Genomic DNA, 22,850 nt, shown 5'->3' with positions numbered 1-22,850 from the left:
TCCCATCTCCAAATCATTAATGAACAAGCTAAAAAGCAGTGGACCAAGTACTGATCCCTGCAGTATCCCACTGCTTACCACCTTCCACTGAGAAAATTGCCCATTTATACTCACTCTCTGTTTTCTATTAATTAGCCAGTTTTTGATCCATGAAAGGACTTGTCCTTCTATCCCATGATTTTTGAGCTTTCTTAGGAGCCTTTGATGAGGAACTTTATCAAAAGCTTTCTGGAAGTCAAGGTAAACAATATCTATTGGATCCCCCTTGTCCACATGTTTGTTCACCCCCTCAAAGAACACTAACAGGTTAGTGAGACAAGATCTTCCCTTACAGAACCCATGCTGAGTCTGCCTCAATAGCCTGGTGATTTATCAGTTTTTAAGCTGTATATCAGTTTTAGGACCTTTTATAAGGACCTTATATTGTACCTTTAGGACCTTATATTGTACCTTTTATAAAAATGTATCTACCCTTTGGGTCACTTTTCATTGCTGGGAACATGAATCTAAGATTTGATGAAATAGCTATTCCAACCCCACGTGATTTGGAGTTGCCGTATGCCATGTCTGGGTTTTCCTTCTTTATTATGGCTTCAAAACGAGACCTTTTAATATTATTATTAAGACCTTTTATATTAACTGAAATAATCTTCATTTGATCAACCATACTTGGAATGCCATTGAGTCCACTGGCCAAATCAGCCATTGTCTCCAGGAGAACTGATCTTGGTCATCTGGACATCAGTTGTAATAGCTGGAGGTCTCCAGGTGCTGCCTGGAGGTTGGCTTATGTTAATTTGGGGCTATGCAGTGGCAGCTAAGGTAGAAAAGCACCTCTTCCTATGCCATGTTTTCTGGGTTCCAAGGGTCTGGAAAGTGGTTCTATAGCCAACTACACGGTTGCCAACTCTTTGTTGGAAAACAGCTGTAGATTTGAGGGGTAGAGCCTGGGGAGGGCAGGGTTTGGGGTGCGGAGGGACTTCAGCAGGGTATAATGCCATAGAGTCCACTGGCCAAAGCAGCCATTGTCTCCAGGAGAACTGATCTTGGTCATCTGGACATCAGTTGTAATAGCTGGAGGTCTCCAGGTGCTGCCTGGAGGTTGGCTTATGTTAATTTGGGGCTATGCAGTGGCAGCTAAGGTAGAAAAGCACCTCCTCCTATGCCATGGTTTCTGGGTTTCAAGGGTCTGGAAAGTGGTTCCATAGCCAATTACATGGTTGCCAACTCTGGGTTGGGAAATGCCTATAACTTGAGTGGTAGAGCCTGGTTAGAGCAGGGTTTGGGGTGCGGAGGGACTTCAGCAGGGTATAATGCCATAGAGTCCACTGGCCAAAGCAGCCATTGTCTCCAGGAGAACTGATCTTGGTCATCTGGACATCAGTTGTAATAGCTGGGAAGTTTTCTATAGGGGAAATAATGTGCTGTGGCTGGGGAACACGGTGATTTGTTGGAGATCTCCGGGCCCCACAGGGAGATCGGAGTATTTATTTTACCTCAGGACTCCCAACAGCAACAGCAAACTGTTTGGAATGTTAGAGGCAAAGGCCAATCAGGCCACATATGCAAATGACCTCTGTGTTCTGACGGCTATTGGGGGGAGAGGAAAAGCAAACTGTTTAGAATATTGGAGGTGAGACTCAGGCAACACAGCCAGTGGAATGACAGATCATGGAGCCAAAGGCTGTGAGCACTGTGTGGAATGTTCAGCAACATGCCACCACCAAATCAGCTTTATAATATAGGAGATATATAAATTCCCGTATGTATTCGCCATTTCCAGCTCTCCCATTGGCTGTGCAGTGTGCTCCATCAGCCACTGGCCCATCAACCACTACTCAAGAGTACTTGTGTGCTATTGGCTGGGTGCTGGGTCTGCTCCTCTTGCCCACCCACTGCCAGACCTCTCCACTGCGAAGAAAGACTGTAGTTTTCCCAGGTAGAGGCTACAGGGAGGGGAGAAGAGATGGAAACCTGGAGTCAGAGGGCAGATAATGGTATGTTGATGGGCCTGGGGCCAAACCAGCCATTTCCTACTGGGAAACCATTGTTGCCAATCTCTAGGGGAGTATCAAAAACAAGACAGGCTTCAGTGTGAACACAATAGAAAAAACAAAATAAGCTCACCGAAGAAAACCACTGTTCTATGACTTTAAAACACTTGATTGTACTTTTTATAATGTTTATGATGCAAATTTCTTATATTACTCAACAATCATCATTATGTAAAGTACATGCCATAAACAGAGACAAAGCCAGTAGATAATGATGTGAGTAAAATACAAAAGCTTGATGCAAATGTTCTTGATACTGTTTAGGTTATGTTCCTGGAATGTTTTCTCTTCAAGGCATCTATGAAGTGGAAAAGTAGACCAAAGTAGACTAAATCTTGTAAGAATAAGTGTTAGGGGAATATATGCACAGTGGGGGTACTATAACTGAGGTGACATTATATAAAGGCCTGATTTTGGGTATTTTGCAGGCAAGTCCTATTAATTGTAATGGGAAAATTGAGTACACATTTCAGTCTCATTCTTTAAAACCAGTGGGCCTGTAATAATGGTAAATTTTGGACAGATTGTGCCCATGGTGCTTTATCTATTGTTAAAGTAAGTTGTTACTTAATTCAGTACAAGTATCAAGAATAGTCACACAAGTTGTCTTGGTTCAAATTAGCCAGAATACTTGCTAGAAACTTTTTACCATTTTCTGAAACTTCAGAAAAAAGTGTGTCTCATGGAAGAACATATTCCCCAATCTTGTTGCTGCCACCAATAAGGACCTATGGCAAGCTGCTGCTTGCCAAAATACTGTGGGTTGATGTATATTTATCTCATTTCCTCCCAAAAGGCCTGCTTCTGGCATACTCAACAGGATACTTGACCATCCCAGATATGCCCTAGATGTTTTACTTTTAAAAATTACCTAACTTAGCCCCAAACAATATGTTAATTTGTATAACTGAAACTACCTACAATTTATTGTGCAATCAAATTATAATCTGATTGATGCTAATAAGACACTAAAATAAAATTAACAAGATTTACAAAGAGGCAGGATATGTTAAACAGTATTGTAATTTATACTGAGACACTTAATGGTTGTTAAAGATTTTTAAAACTCCTTTTTCCAGAGAACAAATATGAGAAACCAAATACTTCAATACTATTACATACCCTGTGCTGTAAGACATGTGACAGCATTCCAAGATATGCCTAGTGCCAAAAAGGAGATGGATTGACTGCTGTTTTTATGCCTAATATACCTAACAAACCATGCTGTACATTTCATCTGGTTTTGGCAAATACATAAAAGACTCTGTAAGAGCCATCGTTTTTTGGCATATCCTTTCCCTTCCCCCCCCCCCCGATTCTTTGAAGAGTGCCCAAAATAACATGCAAATTAACATAAAGCCGTTTAAAATACATCAAGTCTCTTTCTGTAATGCTGGACTTCACTTAACTGGACAGATATTGGGGGGGGATCTTGTTTTCTTCTGGAGATAAACAAATGTCAGAAACTAAAACCTTCTGCCCTCTTGGTCAGGACTCCACCTTGCAGCTTGACATTATAAAACTGTTGCATCAGATTCAAATGGAAGTGGGATATATTTTGACAGTATTTTTATCCACCCTAATCCTTGTTTCTGGCTTATTAGAGAGGGGGGGGGGGAAGAAAAGAAACAGTTCATGAAGCAGACTTTTTTTTTTTTTGCTGCTTTCCTAGAGCCCTATGCCTAGCTTGCAAGGGTAAGAAATTTGTATGTAGAATAATATTACATATAAATAACAATTTATGAGTTTCTGTAAAAGATTCATTGCATGAAATATTTAGATTCCCCATGAAATAAGCCAACTGTGCGTTTGGAACAATATGATAACTAATTTGTTCTCTTTCTTTTAAAAATGGTGGTTTCCACTGTGAAAAGAAATGGAAATGGTTCATCTCTACCTCAAAACCAGAGAAAAGGTAAGAATCCAGTGCACCTTAAAGACTAACAAAATTTGTGGTAGGGTATGAGCTTTCATGAGTCACTGCTTACTTCTTCAGATACAGCTAGAATGTGAGTCCATCTGTCCTATATATTAGAAAGTGGGGGGATTTCAGATACCAAGTGACATTAGAAGGATATTAGGTCTGATATGCAGAGAGGTAGTAGGCGTGGAGGAATCAGCATTGGTAATGAAACAGGAAACCTAGGTTTCGATTCAATCCAAATGGATGAATTGTCTTGAGTTAAGACAATGCATTCACCTGGATTGAATCAAGGCCTAGATTTCCTGTCTCACTACCAATGCTGATTTCTCCATACGTACTATCTGTCTGCCTATCACAAGTAACCCAACCACACCTTCTATTGTCAATTGCCTGCTAATGTCAATTGGCATCTGAAATCACTCCACTTTCCAATATATAGGACAGATGGACTCACATTCTAGCTGTATCCAGGGCCGTAGCCAGTGGTAGGGCACTGAGGGCAGCACCCCCTATTGAATCTGCAGTGCCCCCCCACCTAGCTGCAGTCCCAGCAGCGGTTGCAGCCACTGAGAGACGAAATAAAACAGCTGATTTAGAGGGAAAAGAGATCTTTCACAATTTGGTCTTTCACTATTTGGTCTTTCTAATGTCTGAATCAGTAGCCCAAGAGTTTGGCTTCTGAGGGAAGAGACATTTGGGAGTCAGTGGTTTCTGACAGGCAATAGTCAGAAAAGTACTTCTACAGAGAAAAGAAGAGAAACCCCTTGTACTGTTTTACTGGCTCTTGCTGCAATAAATTAGATTGGATCAGAAGAGAAACACCATTGTCTAAATATATTAAAACTGCTCTGAGGAAGAATTTTAGTCAGAAAAGCTACAGAACAGCCTTATACAGACAAAGGATACTGGAAAAGGATTTGGCAGAAGGTCCGGGTAGTTAGAGAGAATTCACATACAAGCCAAATAGTAAAAGGGAGTTATTGCTTCTTAGGGACAAAGAGAATAACTTCCTGCCAGTGAAAGGGGTTAGGAAGAGAACCCTGGTCTGTGAGAAAAGAAGAGAAGCTTAGACACCACAGGAATTAATGAAGGAGGAGGAGGAGGAGATTGGATTTATACCCCGCCTTTCACTACCCAAAGGAGTATCAGAGCGGCTTACAAACTCCTTTCCCTTCCCCTCTCCACAACAGACACCCTGTGAGGTAGGTGGGGCTGAGAGAACTCTGACAGTAACTGCTCTTTTTCCAAGAACAGCTGTGCCAGAATTATGACTTGCCCAAGATCATCCAGCCAGGTGCAAGTGGAGGAGTGGGGAATCAAACCTGGTTCTCCCAGATTAGAGTCCACGCACTTAACCACGACACCAAACTGACTACACCAAACTGAAAAGATAATACTATCTAAAGGAAAACCTGTAATATCTGAAGGAAGAAATCCAGATACATCAATAAGATCTGTGTTACTGCTGAATAATACCAAAGTACCTCTCAAAGAAAGCCCTGAATCAAAACTACAAATACACTCTCTTGAATGTTCTAAAAATTCAACTCTGTACATATTAGAAAGTTTTTTACCTCAGCAGTCTCAAAACTTTGACTAATGCTATTATACATATATTCTCTGCCTGTTTAATAATTTTTTAATTCTGTTTTTGAAAGTTAATTTGCCTCATGCCATTTCTCAAGGATTTAAAAAACTGGGCAGCTCCTGTATTTTCAGTAGAGTTCCTGAAGCTGAGAAAAAGCCTAAACTAAATATCTAAACTGAGGGTGGGACAGTCAAGTCTTTTATGACAAAGAATATATACGCGCTATTATAGGGCAACTCAGTGCACTGAGGGGGACTGAAGATTTGGTGGGAAAAATCTGCCAGACATTTGGGGAGATACAGGGGTTCGTCACAGTATCAGGTGTGGATTGGAGGGAGGAGTCATTTGCAATAGGACTCAGAAATGTGTATCCACCCATGAATGCAGAATGCAAGCAACTTTATTTACTAGCATATTATAAATTAACTAAATCTATCACTGCAGTCAGCAAGACTTCAGCATCTGGTTTTAATAAAAAGGATGATTCATGCCCCTAACATTTCCCTAACCCATGACAGAGCAAAATAACTGGGAACCCATACGATATAAAGGGGAATCCCTTTGCAGCTTAGGGGCTAGTTTAGTGGTTACTGCATTATCTCTGTTCAAAGTCCCCCTCCCATTTATTTAAGTGATTTCATATGAACATTTGTGGATGGCAGCTGCTTACAAACATACTGCATGAAAAGGTTATGTTAATGCAGTTATCAGCTACACTATTGAAGCAACCGTTACAGAGGTTTCATTTAGTGAAGCAAAGTCCTGAAAACTCATTATATATGGAACAACATATATTTTAATGTTCAAGATGCCTCAGGACTCTTTGGTGTTCTTAGTGCATACTAATCTCCACAGGATAGAACCAGAGGATAGAAATGCTTCATATAGTTGGAGTCACAATTTGACAACTTGTTAAGCAACTATAGCTTCACAGAACTTTGTGCAAAACCATCCCACACCAGGGGAAAGAGAATGTGGTCAGGGTGCCTGTGTTCCATCACAGATGGATGGTTACTGGCTGTTCCAAGATTCTCCAGATGTATTTGTGGGCATTTTTCCACATTATAAAATTTGACCCAGTTGGCCTAGGGAGAAGTTGTAATGGTGGCCCATCCATTGTCTTCTGCTTTGTCAAGATATACCACAAGAATTGATTTAATAGCTAGTAATTAAAATTTGATTATGTTAAGCTATACATTATTATATTAAGGCCATTTTGGCCTGTTATACTAATTATGTTTGTTTCATGCCTATGTTTCCCAATTAAGCTCTTCTTGGAAATGGCCCCAAAGAAAGTATTTAATTAAGCAAAGGTCTGACTTCTAAATCATGTATGTACACAATAATTGGGGATCCAAGATTAGCAGTTTTACTGAGTAATAATGAGATAGCACCGGGAATCACAAGGAACAGAAACCAAGGTGGAATGCATGACCTTGCACTGCCAGCCCCACGCCATGGAAAGCCGTTAGCTAACCATTTCACTGAACTTCTAAAACCACAATCAGAATTCACATTTTGATTTAAAAGTGATTTACAGTGCAATCCTAAGCAGAACTACTCAGAATCTTAATGAAATCTACTCGGTGAGGTTTACTTTCAGGAAAATGTTCTTAGGAGTAACTTTTAACCATCAACAAATGTCCAATTACAGGAATGACAAGATCCACAGTAAATCCTGAAATGTCCACCAACATACATTTGGAATCCTACATCTTAATCACAAGCCTAGTACTTCTATTATCAAGCTGTCAATGATGCATAAAATAATGATAGTTTTGACAAATGCTTTGGGCTGAAAGCTGTCTTGAGCAGCTCATTGGAGAAGCAGCATTTAAAAGTTTAAGATAAATATATAAGGAGAATTTCTTACAAGGCATATTCTACATATCATTTGCTTAAAACAGAAAAGCAGGGCAAAATCTTACCGCTAACCTAAATGGGTATTGGATTCAAGTCACAGAGCATGAAATATTGCCCCAGAAAGTACTAGGGTCTTTTCAGTGCCAAACACAATAACCATCCACCAAGTGAAGCCAGTTAACAACTGTGCTCCTTTAGAAACAGGTGAAGTGAAAGTCATTAATCCTTCTTGTCTTGGTTTTTTCCATTATTTATTTACAGAGTTTATATCCTACCTTTCTGGTCTCACAAGGGCAACCAAGGCAGTTAACAAATTAATATATATATAATAAAACCACATTTAAAAACCATTTAGAACCAACACCCTCAAAACACACATATTAAAACAATTAAAAATGGATCTGAAATGGTAAAAATATTTGACAGAAATAAAGCAACATAGGGGTTGATATCTGATATATAACGATTTCTCTCAAACTCTACCAATCAATATTAAAATACAGATTTTACACTACACAAGAAATTTCGCCTTAGAGAGAACAGTATATCAAATATTCAAAAACAAAACAATTATGAACTGAGATGCTCATCTCTCAAAATATTGTTTTCGGACCTATATTGTAATCTGCCAGCTATCTTGTATATATTTGATATTCATCATCTAAAAAGCATCTGAAATCGTCATCTGAAATAATCATAAAGAATACCCTTTTTATTCTGAGGAACGAGAAATACAGTACAATGTGTGCATGTTACCCAATTTCATGGGTTTTTTTAAAATAGAAGAACACCACCAGATCCAGCACATTTCATTTATTAGTAGTACATAAGCCATACTAGGAGGTAGAAACTAGCTCAGTAGCGTACCTGTGTTTGGATCTTAGGCAATTTGTAGTTATTCTGGAGATACCCATTTTCTTTGTTTTTATCTGCCAAAAAAAGATAAATATGATGCCAAAATTATAACATTTTCTTTACCATAGGAAAAACAACCATTTTCAAATTTAAATTGGTCTCTTCAAACTCTGTCTCAGTATTTATGGCTGTGAGCTATCAAACTGTTTGAATTAATTTTTCTGCCTTTTTTCTTCTTTTTAAGTTTTATATGGCAAAAAATCTAACACATTCAACAAGTGGGTGGACCCATGAGGACTTAAGGAGGAGGATCCCTAGGAGGGATAAGAAGAGTGCTCCCTATAGCCAAACACAGGAGCCCAGCTTTAGAGACTAGGCCCTGGAGACGTCTGCCTCAAGATGGGGTAGTTGGTTTACCTCCTTTCTCCAAGATCATAGACAGAGGGTGGTACTAGGGGAGAGGGTTTTACCACGATGTGTGGAATCCCTCATGGGGCTATCCTCTCCCAATGTTATTTAACATCTTTATGCACCCCTTGCCCTACTGGCATGGGATCATCGGCTGGGTTGTCACCAGTATGCTGCTGAGCAGCTGGCTAGAGGCTGAAACTAAATCCAGTTAAGACGGAGATCCCGTGGCTGGGTCTGGGGGCTGGGATGGGTTGCCAACTCCCCTCTCTTGACGGGGTGCCACTGACAGCTGCACCATCCATCAAGGTTTTGGGAGGATGCCCCCCTTTCAATGGAGGCCCAAGTCACTAAGGTCGTTAAGCTGGTGTTTTACCATCTTCTCCAGGTTAAACAGTTGACCCTGTACCTGTTTTAGCCGGATCACCCTCAAGGGAAGCCCTACATTGTATGGATCACCTCTAGGCTAGATTACTGTAACTTCCTCTATGTAGGGCTTCCCTTGAGGTTGATCTGGAAAATGCAGCTGGTCCAGAACACAGCTGTGAGGGTTCTGTCAGGAACGCCCTTTAGAATTCATATTCAACTAGTGCTTTATCAGCTGCACTGGCTCCAGAACGAGGGCCAGATCAGGCTCAAGATTCTGGTGCTGACCTTTAAAGCCCTTAATGGTCAGGGACCAGCATATCTCCAGGACCGCCTGTCCTGGTACATCCTCCATAGAGCATTACTCTCAAGTGGTCAAAATCTACTGGTGTCCACATCCCAAAGAGCATCCAGCTGTCCTTGACCAGGGCCAGGCACTAGCCTGTTGGAACACTCTTCCAGGAGAGATCAGAGCCCTGCAGGATCTGGTACAATTCTGCAGGGCCAGCAAAACAGAGTTGTTCTGCCGGACCTATGGTTGAGGGCAGTACCAGACCTCCAGCCGATAGGCTACAGTTAGTTCTGTCCCCTCCCCTTCTTTTCCCAATGGGCCAGTCCTCTAGAGGGCTGCTGGTGTCCAGGAGCAAGTATAACCAAAGAAACAGCTTTCCTTTTTGGCACTCTGGTACTAGGTCTTCACTGATGTGCTTGTTGTTGCTTTTCTCTCAACAAACCAGTTACTGAAAATAGATAAAATTGTGTTGAACTTCTATCCTTTTTACCTGACATGGGTGGTTTGCTTGTTTTCCCCCACATGTGCCATCAGATAGGCTCGCCAGCTCTGAGTTGGCAATACCTTGGAGATTTTGGGGGTGGAGCCTGAGTGGTGGGTTTAGATTCAGAGGAATTAGCTGTGTTAGTCTGTTGCTGCAAAATAGTCCAAGAGTTCAAATAGCACCTTTAAGACTAACAAATAGCACCTTTAAGACTAACCTTTAAGACTAAGACTGAGTGATGGCTGTGGCCTTATGACACACTTCCGGTGATGTCAGGGGGTGTGGCATATGCTAATGAGTTATGCTAATGAGTTCCCCTAGCTCTTTTTCTACGAAACGACCCCTGCACACTGGAGATACCACAGATCTGCTTTAGTTTAGTTTTTGTCACAAATCCATTTCAGTCTGACTTTATGCAAGATATTGTAATCTATCCAAAGCCTGGGTTAAACGTTTATTACATAAGATAAGCTACATTTCAGAACTTTGCATGCATACGGACTTCCTGTTTTATTCCATGACTGGGAAACATTCCACAAATAGCATGTACATTTTCCATAATATATGCCAAATATTTCACTTCTTACAATTGAGAATGAAGAAAAAATCTTTGTGTGCCATAAATAAAACAAAGTAATCATAACAGCCAAGATTTATGAAGTGAATGGTCAGACAAACATTCCCCAGAGAGCTTTACTCGTTCAGGTGAATAAGGAAGAAGGAATCTTCCAGTTTTACAAAAGGGGGCAGTGCCGGACAGCCCAGATGCTCTGGTTGCAGAACAGTACCAGACAGAGGGCCTCACAGGGCCTTCAGGTGTGAGGAACTATACTAGTCAATGTGATGGATTTTATGTTTAAAGTATAAGCATTTTGGCAATACAAAGAATTGCAAATGTTTTGAATGACTACAATTTCCAATGTGTTCTGTTGGGTACTGCATATATTTTTATATACATTTAGTATGTAGAGATTAAATCACAATGGGGTGAATTTATTATATGTGATATATGCTTACCATTTGTAATTAATGCTGAACCTGTACGGTCATCATTCAGATGCAACAACAAACTATGGTTTGTTGCTAAGGAAATGAAATCACGGGAATCCTCAGACTTGTCCCTTTCCTCCTGCTTTCTCCCCTTGTGAATTCTATCCTACAAACTATGACTAAACTTCAATTTAGAATCCTGGGCTGAATGTACACAGGAAGCAAAAACATAACCTGGCCACAGCAGTAAACAGCATGTGAGCATAATCTTATTTCTCATCATGTAGCCTACTGGGGAAATTTAGCACGTTCAAACTAGTGAAGTGTTTCAGTATTAAAAAAAGAAAAGCTTTTCCGGCTCTGACCCCAGCCTGGTGGTACCCTCTGCCTAATGACATCCGTGCCCTGCGGGATCTAATGCAGTTGCGCAGGGCCTGTAAGGCAGAGATGTTCCACCAGGCCTATGGCTGAGGATAGCAATGGCTTTCCACCCTGCCTGGCCCCCACTTTTTCTTGCTTCCCTCCCCACCGGGTAGAGAAAAATGGATTTATTTCAGGATCATCTGATATTGTTATATTGTTTATTTGCTTATTGTTACTGTTCTAACCGTTTTTAATTTACATGAATGTATGTGCCCTAAGCCTTGTTTCACAGGGGAGGGCAGTTTATAAGCCAAACTTGTAAATAAATAAATATTATAGTACTATACCACTATAACTATATACAGTTCAGAGACTGTGGAGATAAGATGCATGATCCATATTCATGAATCTGTACTGATAAAAAGGTTGCATAGACAAACTTTCAGTGTTTTTGGTCTCTGATGTTTCCGAACAAACCAGAAAAAAAATTAATGCATTCCAAATGTTGTTCCTTTGCTTACTTCCTTCATATACTTACATATTTATTATAGTTGCTTCTCATCTTTCATCCAAGTTTATCAGGGAAATATACATGAGTTTGTTGATTTTTCTCTCCCAGCTCAGTAAAATATTTTAGACCAACAGGCTGAGCAGGGATTTGTTCTGGCTCCCCACAGTCCAAATCCAGCACTATACACCATCATAGCTGTAACTAGAGTCAATAAGTTCTCAAATCTCTCTGAGTGTAAACAGTGGTTCACTGGGAATAGCAGAGTAGCTTTGTGACTTTGGGGGATGCTGTGATGTCAGATTTGTGGGCAACAACCAGAGCTTGTACTGATTCCTTACATGCCAAGTGCACATATTGACTGCATAACATGCGAACAACTTGATCTCCTTTAACAGCTTATCTTAAAAAAGAAAGTTAGGAATCGTTACAATTACTTACAAGACCCAACTGTGTTGTGACTGAAAATCTTACTCCAGATCCCATTGTCTGTATTGTCTTTCACTCCAAATTCATAAACTGTATTGGGTTTCAAGTTGTCCACCACTGTTTCTGTAGTAGGGCAAAGCTGAAGAATCCACTTCTTGTTCTTATCCTTCTCTCTGTAGCGAACTGTATAAAATCTGTATAAAAGCAAGTGTATATTTTGAGGAAAAGAAAGGCCAAAAACATTTCAAATAAAACATTACTTTCAATTTAAGGTTCACATAATGAGATAATAGATGACATTTTGGCCATGGCTCAATGGTTAGAGCATCTGGTTGGCAGGCAGAAGGTTCCAGGTTCGATCCCTGGCATCATTAAAAGGTGATGTGAGAGACCTCTGCCTGAGACCCTGGAGAGCTACTGCCAGTCTGAGTAGACAATGCTGGCCTTGATGGACCAAAGGCCTAATTCAGTATAAGGCAGCTTCATGTGACTGTGTGTTTTTGAGCTTCAAGCAAAAAATTGAACTGAAATTTACTGCAGCAATCCTAGGTTTTCTTGATGCAAAAATCTAATTCTGTTATTGATCTAAACAATAATCCTTTTGGCATTCACTTTGTGATTTAAAGGAGCATAAAACAGCATGCACTCTAAATTGTTCACAATTTCTCAGTGCCATCCAAAGAACAGCTTCCTGGGAGTAAGCCTCATTAAATAGACCTGAGAAGGATGCTGAGTAGACCATTTTAGGTTGACACTGTCTGTCATCTACCCTGTCAGGAGGGTAGAAGAGAGAAAGGGCATTCTCAAATAAAAATAATGTGTGCCTTGTGGCACCTAAATTAGTTTTTATTCTTGCAAAAAATTTCTTGCACTTGAACCTTTTTGTGTGTGTATGTGAATGAGAGAGAGAAAGAGAGAAATATTATGAAAAAAGAGAAAGAGATGTTGAAAGAGAGATTATGGGGGAAAGCTGGATATAGCCAACGCAATACAATGCCCAATATTTTGGGTACTAGATCAGATTGGCAATATCCAATACTACCCCTGCCTACAATTCCCAATTCTGGTATTACCATTCCTGATAATATTGGAACTGGGAATTCTGTTGGGGACACAGGAGTGGCTATGGAGGAGGCAGCACTCCCCATGTGGTCAGTGGCACATCTGTCCTTTAATCTTTAAATGATCATTTTTTTCAATGGAGAGGCCAGGTCAACCTCCATTGAAAAACCTAACCTTTGTAAAAGGGCTATGAGTTCCTATACAGTGGACCTGGTCTCTAGAATCCCAAGGGCAGGTCTACCCCATAGGAAATAACTGGCCCTTTAAAATTTAAACAGCTCATGTGCTACTGATCGGTTTGTGATCCTTCCTTTCTCTCCCTCCTTCCCCTGTTTTAATCTTGCATGGGGGAATTGGGAAGGGCATCATTAGTCTTAATAAAATATCTTGAGTATTGTTCTATACTTCTAGAACTACTTTCCAGAATGATAACAATACACCCAAGATTTTACTAAAACAACACTCATGATCTTCACAGTTTTCTGCTATAGAATTAATTGCTTTTTCTTATGCATGTCTCTAGTTAAAGGTCCATGAAATGCACAGGAGATGTAACTCTGTTGTGGATACCAAAAACACCTATTCAGCTAGGGTGTGAAGAAAAGGAGGTAGAGAAAGCAATTGGAATTCAGTCCCAGACCAGGTTAAACCAGTACAATAATCATCAATTAAAAAGTAACTTCTGATCACCCAGAAAGTTGCTAAATTCTGTTCCCAAGCAATTAAACTGTGTTTTATATATATTTCCCAAGTTAATGTGGAAGACAGTAGTTGATTGTATTTTGTTTTATATGTATATTTTTATGTAGTTAGCTTAGAAATCGCTGTATTTGTATTAGCACTAGTTATAACTTATTTTTATACATTTTTATATTGTATGCCCTAATGTTTACATTTGATTAGGTTATGGTTATTTTTAAACTTGTTTTCTGGTCATGGACTGTAAATAAAGTAAGAGTATCCAAGCCTCATATTAATGGTCCCTTGGAATTTGCTAAGTCCTGTGTCTTTTACTGCCTGCCTCAACTCATTGGTAGCCCATTTCACGGAGTGTGTGTGTGTGTGTGTGTGAAAAAAGTAGAAGAAGCCAAACATAATGTATATGTATAACTGTATATGAATGAAATCCAAAGTATATAAACTAAATCCAACAAATTGTTATTTTAGCTAAACGCCTCTTGCTCCTGTGCTTTTGTTTTTGCTAACGAGGATGGCTGGAATGTGGCCATCTTTAAATAACTGAAATATAAAATGGCCATCACTGTGGTATGAGTTGTATATATCTATAAAGAATATGAAGCCAACGATGCAAAGGAAGTCACACTATCATTTAATGATGGCCTAACACAGTCCAATGGGATGACAGCTATTGATTTACTGGCTTCACTTGATCAAGTCTAGTGACTCCTCTGGCATATGGCTCTCAGCAGATGGCTGGCATAAAATATTTCATAACTAATACCCAATAGTAATTGTTTTCTTTTTTACTATGCTAGTAGAGTGGCTAAAAGTGTGAGCTTTGAGACATACATGGCAATCTCAGTGTCTTACCATGACCATGTTAAATTCATCAATAACGTTATCCCAGTATTGCTGGTCTGAAAGAAAGTAGCATGTGTTGTGTACAGGCCTAGAACTCTAGAAACAGCTTACTTGAGTATTGTTATTCCTTATTCCAATAGCCAAATTACCAGTTAACAGTTACTGTTAATAAAAAAATCTTCAACCAGATTGAACTGGGTGTTTGTTGTTTGCTCCTCCACTACCCAAAATCATGCACTTGGTAAATTCATGAGTGGTGAGTTTTGAAACAGGGATTTTTAATCTAAACTATTGCACAACACAACAGCCTTCAAGAACTCTGCTCCTTCAAAATGAGATTTGTTTAAAGTCACTTGCTGGTATGCTTAATATAAATGTCATTTGACTACCTGTTCTCTCTAGACATTCCCACCTTAAACATATGGCTTCACTTTCCCAGAGAACAAATGCAATAAAATTTAATAACTAAAACTTTGTTTTGATGTTACTGCATAATTTTAGTAGCTGATTAGCCTCCAGGCAAAAACAACATCAAAACACATAAAAAGTTCTCACAAACTATGCCAATTACATATTTTAATTGACTAGTTTTTCTTGATTTACCCTGAAGCAAATGAGATAAAAATCAAAATCAGACTTTCAAGAGCCACAAAACATCTATGTTGAAACAGCAATATAAATGCAAGCATGCATAGTGAGCTGCATAATGCATATATCAATAGCTGAGGCAAAGATCACACACATTCAGATATAAATTAAACAGAATCTTTGAGAAAGGGGACATCAAAGACAGAAAGAATAACATTGAAACTGAGTGTGTGAATATTCTCTGGTTTTAATACTCTCTTGCAAGGTAGCACTTCTTTTTTATTTTCTAAAAACTGCAAGAAAATAGGGAAAGGGAAACTATAAACTACGGGAGAAAGTAAAGACAAACCATTAAAAACGCAAGAGGTGGTGGTCATACAATGGTTACAATAAAGTAGCTGTAAGTAAAGAAAATGAGTAACTTATTACGTTGAAAGTGATCGTTAAAGTCACTTAAGAAATTCAAGTCCAGATATTCTGACTTAGTAAAGAACAATATACAAGAACCTTTATATAATAAGAATCAAAAGTCAAACTTCAGAGAAAATTAGCATCTCATTTGCCTCTTCTTTCCCTCAATCAATATCCTTGCTTGGGGGCAGCCACCCCACGTTGCAAATCCGAATCTTCTCCAGTAAGTGTTTCATCTTCACTCTCCTTGTTGCTCTTCTCATCTTCTTTTCCTGTTGGATCCAATTGTTGTTGCAGAAACTCTCTTGCTTTCATAACAGAGTCAATTTTTTCCCTTTTATCTTTAAATTTGAAGAGTATACATTCGGGTAAAATCCATTTGTAGGATATGTTGTTCTCTTGTAGAAACAAAGCCAAGTCTCTGTATCTTTTTCCTTTTTCCCCTTATTTCAAAGGGGATGTCTTTCAAAATTCTTATCTCCTTGCCATCAATTTTAAGGGTAGTTCCATTTGTTGCTTTTAGAATCTGATCCCTCACATATCTTCTGGAGAATTTTACCACAACCTTGCTGGGCAGATTATTTTTCTTTATGTATTTTGAATATGACCTGTAGATCACATCCATTTGGCTTTGAAGAAAATCTGCTTTAAAATCTGCAACCGGTTCGAAAGCATCAGTCAAAATTTCAGTATAAAGCTTGTCTTTTCCATTTGAAGCTGTAAAAGCTGGGCTTCATCAGAATTTCTCTTCTTCTCCATCTCCTGCATTTGCTTGTCAAGCTTTTTGGTGTTGGCATTCACTTCTTTGAGATTCTCAGCTGTTTGCTCTTTTTTTTAAAAAAAGTCTCATCTAGTTGCTGTTGCTGTGCAGCGAAGTTTTGATTAAGTGTCTTCATTTGCTCCAGCAGGGATTGCAATGCTTCTGTTAGTCTATGGTTGTTTCCGGTCGCATGACCGCACTCGCTGAGCTAGCACTTCCTGGAAGAAGCTTAAGTTTTATTTGCTTATCTTTCTCCGTCTTCTTCTGTGACATCTTTGAGGATGTTTACATTTAACAAAGTTTGCCCAAAGTCTCTGAAGTCTGCAAATCGCCTGTAATTCTCCTGTAAATTCCTTACTATAGTCCCATTTAAGGAGCTGCGGTGGCTCAAGTCATTAAGATGCTGAACTGCAGGCAGTGGAAGGTCAGTAGTTCAGCAGTTCGAGACCCAAGTTGCTGCATGACGGAGTGAGCCCCTGTCTCTAGTTCCAACTCCTGCCAAACTAGCAGTTCGAAAGCAAGAAATTGCAAGTAGATAAATAGGTACCACTTCGGTGGCAAGGTAACAGCATTCCGTGCACCTTGGTTTTAGTCATGCTGGCCACATGACCACGGAAATGTCTTCGCACAGTGCTGGCTCTTCGGCTTTGAAACGGAGTCGGACTCGACTAGCTTTTGAGCAAGGGAACCTTTACTTTTTTATAGTCCCATTTTGCTTTCAGTTCCACCCCCTTTAAAAAGCATGCTTTAAGTCCATTTTTGTTTCCTCAGAGGGGGTTCCCGCTCCCCCTCGCTTACTTTAAGAGGGACTTTCAGCCATTTCTCTGGTTCTCGTTTCAACTAAACTCACTCTCAATGTTGATCAGGCAGATCCTGCCATCAAAATGTGTAAAATGCTCGACCCCCACTCGCTTGTCCCGATGTGCGTCTCTGAGTCCAGTACTGGAACACAGCGGTGAGACCTTCGGGGCATCGGAACGCCTCAATCCACTGGCAGCGTGCCAGGGGAGAGGTGATCCTTAGCGCCCCATGACTAGGAGCCCTTCGCAAGGGCCTCGGGGGGGCGCATACAATTGCACCCCCTCTTATCCACCGGCTCACGGATTGCATCCTCGGAAGCTCCCAAGAGATATGTCCACCATTAGATCACCAAAACCGGAAGTCGCAAGGTAGCGCTTCTGATGTACTTGATAAAAATACTGAAAAATAGTCCTCTTGTCCAACATTTGTGCTCTTTCATTGCAGTTTTTCCTTTTGTTCCCTTAGCTTCTGTAGCTTCTCAAGTACCATTTTTCTTATTTGCATTCAGAAACCTTGGCTTCATTTGTTCACAATGCTGTTTGATCCATTTGGCAATAATAATCTGCATAGTTTTTTTTTGTTTATGAGCATTTGTCATTATGTCAGAAACATCATCAACCAAATTGCATGGGTTACCATAGCCAATAGGATTGAACAGCATTGTGGGCAAACAGGGCTGAGGACAGGGAAGAAAAAGCAGAAGAAGGAAAATGGATAAAGAAATGAACAGTATTGGAACAGCACAAAGTTGCTTTTAACAAGTGCCAGCATTGCTGAAAAATAGAGACACTATGTGGCACTCACAAAAACAAAACATGAAATGAGATAAGTGGTTTCAAATCTAGTGTTGGCCCCAACTGTAAAAACTGATCATACTTAATAATTCTTGTGCTGTTTGATTTTTTTATCAGCAGAACGGCATTCCATGATCTTTACAACATGTAACCATTGAGTTGTTTACCTGTCATTTGCACAGTTATTCATTGTGGTCCAATCATGCTTTGGGTTGACTAAGACTCCCCAAGATAAGAAGACAGAAGTCGGAGTTAAAGTGCCTATTACTAACTGCAGGGGCTTTGGAGTCTTCGTCTGACCTGTAGACAAAAGGTACAGAAAATTCCATGTACATCAGATTTTCTTTATAATAGAAGATATATCTCAAACAAAACTTGCAACATACCTATCTCATGCATATGTGACTTATCAAGGCAAATACAGCCCACTAGCCATGAGTTGTGACTCACTAGGAACTCAATACTGTTTGTTTCTATACTTCATCCCACTTATGTGGGCTGAAGGTTTTTTAGTGTTAAACTGAAACTTGAGTTTGTCTGTCCTTGCACCACACCTTTCTTGAACTTCTGTGTGATTATCTTCACATTATTCCACTTCCTTTGCAAAATTTATTCATTAAAAAACCCATATGCCTCCTCTCCAGAGACCTGCTTGAGGCATATTGCAAAAAAAATGGCAAAATAAAACCATAACCATAGCGCGCATATATATATATACACACACACACACACACACACACAGGTCTTTTCGGGGGGAACGCGGGGGAACGCAGTTCCCCCGGGTGAGGTGTAGGGGGGCGGGGCACATGACGAAGCCCTGACCCCTGCTTCCGGCCGCCCCGCTTCCAGCCCTCATTCAGCCAGGAGGAGGCAGGAGAAGAGGGAGGGTAAGTTGCTTCCTCCCCGCCTCTCCCCACCCCTGCCTGCCTGGGGCCAGAGAGGGCCTTGGAGTGGCCTCCTTGCACTCCCGCTGGCCTTGCAGGTCCACCGCCGGGCCCCTGATGTCAGGGGGTGTGGCATATGCTAATGAGTTATGCTAATGAGTTCCCCTAGCTCTTTTTCTACGAAATGACCCCTGTATATATATATATATAATCAGATCATAACAACAGCTAGGTCATAAAAACAGCATAAAACAATATTCAGCAGCTTTAAATCATGTTCATAAGACAGTCCCTCAGGTTAGAAGCAGAGCATAGAGACAGGTAAAAAGGTGGACCTTCAATGAAAAGTGTGTGTAAAAAGAAATGCTTTGTCCTGATGCCTAAAGGAATAAGGTGCCAATTGAACCTCAAGGGGGGAGCATTTAAAAGGTGAGCTGCTACCACTAAAAAGCTCAGTTGTAGTCTGATCTGACAACTCCACATTCATTATATTACACTGCCTCTTGACTTTGTCCCCCTTTCCCCCCACTTTTTTGATAAACCATAAACAACCTCCTGTCCTTAATTTCCATGATGTTTTTCATTGTCATTAACCTGTTTTTCATCAATCATCAAAGGTCCTGATTTTCAGCCAACAACCTATTCTTACTTCAGCCACCTTGACTTTTCGTTCCTTGCCCGTTAGCTTCCCACTAAAGCTGCAGTAACACGAGCAGTTCACGCTGATATAGTTGTGTCACCTTTGTGGATTTAAAGAGCACAACCAGACAACATCTGCCTTCTGTACCCCAGTCATCGGCACCCTGCTTTGCCTTGCTTTGGAAGCAGAGTAATCGGGCACTGGGGAAAGTCCAGTATTTAGGGATGCCAGCACTTCCACTCCACATTTCTGGCTGTCTGAAATCCCTTCTTGCGAAGTCAAGCTGTTTGGGAAGTCTGAACCTTCCCTTCCATTTCCACATCCTTTTTAAAAAATAATAATAATAATAATCAGCTAGCTATATTCTTATAAGCACTTAGTCACTCCTGGCATTGTCAATCATCTCGGCCAAGTAGTTATTCTGGATTGGGAGTCCTGGGAGAGTTGTATTCAAGTGACAACCCCCCACAACCCCTCTCTCCTGTTTCTGCATCAAAGTCTGAGGACATCCCAAGATCGACACAAGGGTTAATGCACTGAAGTAAATGGGACTACTGTCATGTAAATCTGCACTTTACCCCTCCCTCCATGTATTCCACGGAAGAAGGGCAAAGAGAAGGAGGCTGAGAGAGGCTGGAGTACTTGGTAGAGAGACTGTGGAGTTGTAAAAAAGAGCTGGAGCTTTGGATACACGCTTATACGCATGGGTGAAAGACAAAAAGGGGGGGGGGAGAATGCTGCAACAATTTGAATGATGGACCATGGGGTGAACACACAGTAAAGCTGGTTCAAGGTGGGATGTCTAATCAAAACTTTTTGCAAACAGAGGTGCAGCCAAATCATGCCAAGCCTCCAGTATGACCACAGTCTAAGTTTATCAAATTTGACCTTCCTCTCAAATTCCTGGTGTTTCAATGTTTGATTGTTTTCTTGATCCATAATTATGTTTTAGTTCTTTCACAGGAAGAAATTCTCTTCCTTGAGTCATTAAAATGTTTGTAAATGACCTGTAATATCATAACAATTAGCTGGTACACTTTTCTCCTCTACCAGCCCTGTTCTCAAGTTACAGCAAATGCATGTACAATCTGTGCATTATTTATTCATTAAATTGGATTTGCTAGGCCGTCCTTCCCTGCAAGCTATAGTGTACACTTGATTTTTCTTTAAACATGCAGTGTTACATTCAATGCATGTACAGCTGAACATGTGATTTAAACCTAATATTTATCCAGGTACTTGTTCCCAGTTTCATTTATAAAGTGAATATCTGTTGCTCTTTCTTACAAAACAGAAGTATGCATGTATATACAGGATGTACATGTATTCACTATAACATATGAATGGGGCTAGAGTCAGCCATTTATTGAACCTGAAATGCAGAGTTAGTTTGAATGCGGACATAAAATATGTGTTTTAATGCTTGAGGGAAATTATGGCATACCAAACAAACAGAAATTGCTGCTATATTAAGCCTTAAAGCTTGAGGAAAATTATGGCATACCAAACAAACAGAAATTGCTGAAATATTACTATCATTTTAAAAAATAGTTATTTATTGCCCATATCATCTGTCATATCAACTGAAAAATGTTTGTTTCTCCTTCTGGCTGTTTATTACCTGAGCACGATTTCCTGTAATTTGGAACAGGTGCTGGCCTCACTGCAATCAAGTATCTTGGTTCTGCATCTGGAAAATATTAGTATGACCATTAGTAAAATTCAATAAATAAAATAAATACCTTTAATAATCAAGAGTGTATATAATAGTTTTGTTGGTCACTAGATGATTAAACATTGATTATTTCAATAACTTTTTAAAATACACCATGAACCATACCAACAAATTACAAATACACATTATGTGCATTAGGAACCAAAGGATGGCATTTGTCCTCTGATGGAAAAGTGGAAGGAAAGAAAAAGTCAGACGCCAAAGTGACAAGCCTTGAAGATAATAAAGGGGCAAACTACCTGTAATCCTAAACAGAGTTACACCCTTCTGGACCCATCAACCTAAAGCCCTATATGGTTGGGGGCCTGCCTACCTTTCCCATATGTCTCCCAGAGAGCACTGAGGTCAGGGTCGCAAATCGCCTGACTCTCCCTAGTCTGAAAGACACCAGATTGGCCATCACCAGAGCTAGGGCCTTCTCAATGGCGGCTCCAAACTGGTGGAACGAGCTCCCTGAAGACTTCAGGGCACTGCTGGACCTCTTACAGTTCCACAGGGCCTGTAAAACAGAGCTCTTCCACCAGGCCTTCGATTAGGAGCCGTCACTGACGAATGAGCTATGAACTGGACAGGTTCGGCCCTCATGTTACTGGCATTAGGAACAACTTTGGATATTGGCCTTCCTACATCGGACCATCTTATAGCAATCGCCATCTGCACTTACTTGCACTTTTATGTACATTGTTTGTTTACATGAAATTTTATAGTATTGCATCTATGCATTGGTGTTTTATTGTGTTTTAACTTGTTGTACGCCACCTTGAGCCAGCTTCCGCTGGCAAGGTGGGATATAAATCAAAAGTAATAGATAGATAGATAGATAGATAGATAGATAGATAGATAGATGATAGATAAATTTAAGACTGTACTGGTGAGGTTGCAGCTCTATGATCCAAGCTCCAGACATAAGAACATAAGAGATGCCAATGTTGGATCAGGCCAAAGGCCCATCCAGTCCGACACTCTGTATCACACAGTGGACATGTAGTTTGGCTCTAAGAAGCAGCTACTTGGGTGGGGTGATACCAATATGGATTGGGGCTGCAGCACTTGGGAGGGCTAACAATCCTGCATATTATTTTCTTGACCAAAAATTTCCCCAGGATGCTTTAAGCAGGTGGGAAAAGACAACTGCTCAAATTATGCCTAACCCTAACCCCCTCCCCAACTCTGCTGGGGTTTAAAGGTCTCCAGGACAGGCATTTTTCAACCAGGAAAACAGTCCAGGGGCAAAAAGCCAGCTCATGATGACTGCTTATAGGGCCAAATTAAAAGTCATGATTTCCAACATCCCATGTCGCTGACCTTAAGAGGAATTTACAACTGAATCATATTTACTATATAGAAGAAATTGAGAAATTATTATTTGGAGTATCCAGCTTTTTTGTTTTACTAGATTTTGATGCCACCTATTTATTGCAGTTTTCGAAGCATTTTACCGCCTCTGGAAATCACCAGTACAGTAAAACTTGCAAACCCAATGAGGCAAAACACCCCTGATTCCACCCA

General features: G+C 40.2%; 1 protein-coding gene across 1 annotated transcript in view; it reads right to left on the bottom strand.

The window, feature by feature from the left end:
- ABI3BP (ABI family member 3 binding protein) overlaps positions 1-22,850 on the bottom strand; it is a 237,506-nt gene that overhangs the window by 134,898 nt on the left and 79,758 nt on the right. Inside the window, exons 3-6 of the mRNA XM_015410582.1 lie at positions 21,228-21,296; positions 18,250-18,382; positions 12,137-12,318; positions 8,297-8,358 (exon numbers count right to left, since the gene is read on the bottom strand). Of these exons, the coding sequence (XP_015266068.1) occupies positions 8,297-8,358; positions 12,137-12,318; positions 18,250-18,382; positions 21,228-21,296 (446 nt within the window). The remainder of the gene's footprint in view (positions 1-8,296; positions 8,359-12,136; positions 12,319-18,249; positions 18,383-21,227; positions 21,297-22,850) is intronic.

The sequence above is a fragment of the Gekko japonicus genome, unplaced genomic scaffold (genome assembly GCF_001447785.1).
Source record: "Gekko japonicus isolate JY-2015 unplaced genomic scaffold, Gekko_japonicus_V1.1 scaffold241, whole genome shotgun sequence".
Classification (NCBI taxonomy): Eukaryota; Metazoa; Chordata; class Lepidosauria; order Squamata; family Gekkonidae; genus Gekko; species Gekko japonicus.
Note: the sequence above shows the minus strand (reverse complement) of the source record. Positions and strands in the feature narration are given on the sequence as shown.